General features: G+C 31.8%; 1 protein-coding gene across 1 annotated transcript; it reads right to left on the minus strand.

The window, feature by feature from the left end:
• Nucleotides 1-488: 488 nt before the first annotated feature.
• On the minus strand, nt 489-2113 carry LOC128895094 (mediator of RNA polymerase II transcription subunit 27). The gene is made up of 4 exons (XM_054157367.1): nt 1564-2113; nt 1223-1492; nt 845-1145; nt 489-776 (listed from the first exon to the last, which is right to left on the minus strand). The coding sequence occupies exons 1-4, from the start codon at nt 1734-1736 to the stop codon at nt 642-644; spliced, it is 879 nt and encodes a 292-aa protein (XP_054013342.1). The 5' UTR covers nt 1737-2113; the 3' UTR covers nt 489-641.
• Nucleotides 2114-4438: the final 2325 nt, after the last annotated feature.

Consider the following 4438-nt stretch of genomic DNA (forward strand, 5'->3'; position numbering starts at 1 on the left):
CAGTCTTTTGGTATCACAGACAAAAGAAAATAGAATCTTTTTAGAAGATATATAATTTTTTCTTACAACCTAACAATCTTCAGTCTTCATATTGGTCTCTCTTTTTATTCTAATTGCATTTCTGTAATACTGTATATATCTTAACCTACTCGTTGCTTGCTTTTTTTTTATTTTGTATAATTTTAATAGGAATTTTCCTTGGATATTTGAGTTTCATTTTCTCCTTCTCTTTTAGTATATAACTATCACTTTTTTTGATATTGCTTGGCAGTTTCTTTCTCGCCAATAGTTTTTTCAAAATATTTAATTTCTTTTTCAATATCATTAACAATAAAAAACATCTTAGTGTTAAGATACTATTTCGGCAATGATTGTAGTATAAAAGTATATGTATATTGGAAAAACTGGGAGGATTATTAATACACTCATCAAAGATACACCCAATTAGGTTACACCACATCTGTAGCATAATTGACTTATAAATAATACTGTTTGAACATTGCATTATATTATTTCAAATACTCAAAGAAAATTTTATTTATTCCTTCCTTTATTATCATAGGTATATTACAAAATAAGGGATTAAATATATGTTACAAATATCATCCTTTTTTTTTTTCAGGGAGCTTTAATGGAAATTATTATGGTTTACATTCTTGATGATAGGGTTCCAAAGTTCGAAAATCTCTCCATGTTGGGGGTAAAGCACTATGTAAATGTAAGCCACAACGTTTGCATGGATCGCTAAATAAATTATTCAAACTATGGAACCAAGTCTGAAAAAAATTATTCTAAATAATTCATACATTTTTAATTGCGCATTTTGAATGTTTAGTTTAATTACCATAAATGATCGAACAGCTAGTTCAGGTAGTGCTGGTGAATAAAAATGTAACATTGCAGCATGGGCATTTTCTGTCACTCTTCTGAAAACCTTATGTCTGGACTCTGTCCATAAATCCATAGTTTCTCCATAACCTTTAACGACTACCCATTCTATCATCAAACCTTTGAATGCTACTACACCTTTTAAAACGTGTCCTAATGTAACATGTAATACTGCATTCGATGCGAATGGTCTTGACACGGATACAGTCATATCATTAAAAAGTCTATCAAAAGTAGCAATCATAGAATCAACTTGTCTAAAAGAAAAACAATTGTATAATAATATTACAAATAAAACATTTTGTAGTTTAGAGAATAAAATAATTTAACTTACTGTTGAGGTACATTATGATTGCTTGTTTGAGCTCTGCCTCTTTTTGTTCTACTAGAATTAATGTAAGATCTTTTCAATGAATTTTGACTAAGTAATGTTTGAGCAACATTACTATATTCGTGAATTTTGTCAGTCCATTTGTAGCTATTGACAAGTATACCATATAATGCTTGTCTTTCTTGTGTCGTCTCTTGACTAAGGTATGCGGTACTTGCTAAATTAAATGGTCCTGGTGGTGGATTTAAACTACTTACGGCTTGTTCAACATCTCTAAATGTAAACAAATATTCAGTACAATATATCACTAGGATGAATACACTTTTTTAAAATAACAGCAATACCTTAAATTAACGCTGACCGTTGTTAGAAGTTCTTGCAATTCGTGTAAGTATTTATGTTCTTTATTTTCTTCTCCATGGTCGGCTCGTAATCCATTTCCAAGAGAATCGAAAACTTGACCTACACTAGAACGTAATACTTTAATCGCTGTCAATGCAGTCTGCAGTTGCTCCATTTTTATCGTTATTAATGTACGGACAAAATACAAATTTATTAACTACAGAATAAACTAAGTATCATTGTAAACACTGTCGGTATCTAACCTCACAAGTGCACAAACACACGTTTTCCATCAAAACTGATCAAAACTAACATGCAATAGATACTTGGTTATGATATTAATCAGTTGAATATTTAAAATTTACTGATATATGACAGTTGTAAAATGTTTATCATAGCTATAAAAGTTTCTATTTCAATTATCAGAATGAATCCCTACGTAAACAGAACTATAACAAAGTTACAAAACTGATAATTTATTTCTAACGAGCCATCAGAGGTCTTATACATAGATTATAACATTATAACGTAAGATTTTAATTAATAATCCACTTTAAACTTAATGATACAAACTTTACTAAATTTTAAAACTTTTTCACACGTTGATGATTAAGTAATAAGTTACAAAATTAATAAAATCGTTTATTTTATACAATTATGATAAACGTAAGAAACAATTGTAATGATATGAGAAATTATACATTTAATGAGGATATAATAAATGATTGGAAAACATGAAATTTCGTATAATCATCCATTATATATACACAGGGTGTCCCAAAAATATTGTAACACCTTGAAAGGGGTGGTTCAGGATGTGTTTCAAACAACTTTTTTCTTAGCGAAAATATTGTCCGAGGTTTCGTTAAGAAGATATTAAGCGAAAACCCCGACCAATCAGAGCGCGAGTATGCCGGGTGAGCGTAGGCTACGCGATAGACGGCCGCGCTCATACGTTACCACGGCCGCTCCAACGGTATACGCGCGCTCTGATTGGTCGTAGTTTTCTGCATTTTTGCAAAGGAAATTGTTCAGAATCGTCTCAGCTACCCGCAATTTCCGGCTCCTACGCGAGTTTTGGGACACCCTGTATAAGCGTCATTATAAAGCATGCCCATTGCGATGTACGCATAGTTCTCGTTGAACGTAAAGAAACTCGGTATATCTACCGACTAATACTTTTATTATACCTAAACAATTTTTTTATGAAATATAAATTAAAATTTACAAAAAATTTAAATATTTCGCTTATTTCACATTTTCTCTACTGCTACATGAAAAGTATCTTTGAATATTTCTAAAATGAAACGTGTATATTAGGAAAATATTAGCTAAATTAACCAGAATGAGATTATAATTTGTCCTAGTTGCAGAAACTCTTCTAAAATTGCATTTTAAACAATTATTAATTGTAAAATTCATAGGCAACGAATACGAAGTAATCGGTACTAACAGGGATGTCAGAGAATGAAGAGAATGTAAAACAATGTAAAGAAAGAACATATTAATGTAAGATACAATTTAATGTAACACAAAATCCGTTGCAATTGGGTAGACTCTGCACCCTTATACACAAATGAAATTTAATGTAATACAAAATCCGTTGCAATTGGGTAACTCTGCACCCTTATACACAAATGAAAGTAATACTTTCTTGATTTGTTACATGCAAAAAAAAAATGGTTTATTTGTAAAGTTGAACCTATCTATCTCAGACCAAAGTCTTTTACAGAAGGAAGCATGTAACTTACAAGGAATTTCTTAACCCTATTAAAACAAAGGATAATTATACAAAACATTTGACATTCTCATCAGTTTTACGAAATCGTATGAAAATATACATGTCTTTTCCTCTTATTTTTACTTTCTCTGACCTAAGTACGACATATATTAAATAGTAGAAAACTATACATTAATTCTACTAATGTAATCGCAAATTTTATTGTCTAGTTCGTGACTGCGATAAACGTGCCGAAGTTCTTTTCGGAGTACCTGACGGAGTTGAAACGGAGTTTCTACTTCTCGATACTGAAGCAGCACTCGAATTATTGTCTCTGTTCCGACTTGGTAATTTTCTTGAACTTGACGGGGTTGGCCTAAGATTTGTACAAATAAAATAATTGTTTCGTATGTGGCGTGGGACACAGATTCCTGCGTCACAGTTTAAATAATTTTTAAATAATAAAAATATATATATGTAGGAGTGGGAATGTGTGCGTGTGCGTGAGAGAGAAAGAGAGAGAGCGTTAGCTATAGGATAAGTATAAGGATATTGTAACGTAGCTTTAGTTTAGTTTAATTTATGACGTGGCCACTTAGGCTGATGTTGTCCAGGTGCGCCTCGGCGAGGCCGCCTAGAACAACGTTCCTCTGCCTGGGAAAAACCCTGGGTAGAGTTTAACTTTAAGGAGAGGTAGAAAAAGAAGCGTTGAAGGCAGATTTAGTTGAGTAGTCGAAGGGTAAAGACGGCGCGAATAGACGTAGAGCGGATCGTCGAGCGGACTCTGTTCATTTTAGTTTCATTAATATTTGAGTTAGTATTTTATAAATAAAGTAACATATAATAAATCCTACATATATATATTTTACTTGCCTATCGGCAAGGTCAGGTATTTGTCACAGCAGTCCCGTACGGGCCCTGGCTCGTATATGAATTTCTCTTTCGTATTTAATAGGATGGACGGTTAGGATGCGAGCGGATTCAACGGTGAATTTAAATTAAATATTGAAAGCTATTTTACTATTGAAATATCATTGTCTGATGTGTATTTTAATAACCAATGATTAGACCTTGAAATTTACATATTTATAATAGATCACACTCTTTCATTCTTTCAGTTAATTCATATAAAATTGAACATAAATTGTATAGAAGAA

Source organism: Hylaeus anthracinus, unplaced genomic scaffold, assembly GCF_026225885.1.
Source record: "Hylaeus anthracinus isolate JK02 unplaced genomic scaffold, UHH_iyHylAnth1.0_haploid 4, whole genome shotgun sequence".
Taxonomy (NCBI): domain Eukaryota; kingdom Metazoa; phylum Arthropoda; class Insecta; order Hymenoptera; family Colletidae; genus Hylaeus; species Hylaeus anthracinus.

What these genes read in the sequence shown, in the direction of transcription:
- LOC128895094 (XM_054157367.1), bottom strand. Translation starts at nt 1,736, where the DNA reads ATGGAGCAACTGCAGACTGCATTGACAGCGATTAAAGTATTACGTTCT. An exon ending in AATCATAATGTACCTCAACA is followed by an intron (nt 1,146 to 1,222) that starts GTAAGTTAAATT and finishes TTTTTCTTTTAG; the next exon opens with ACAAGTTGATTCTATGATTG. An exon ending in TAGCTGTTCGATCATTTATG is followed by an intron (nt 777 to 844) that starts GTAATTAAACTA and finishes AATTTTTTTCAG; the next exon opens with ACTTGGTTCCATAGTTTGAA.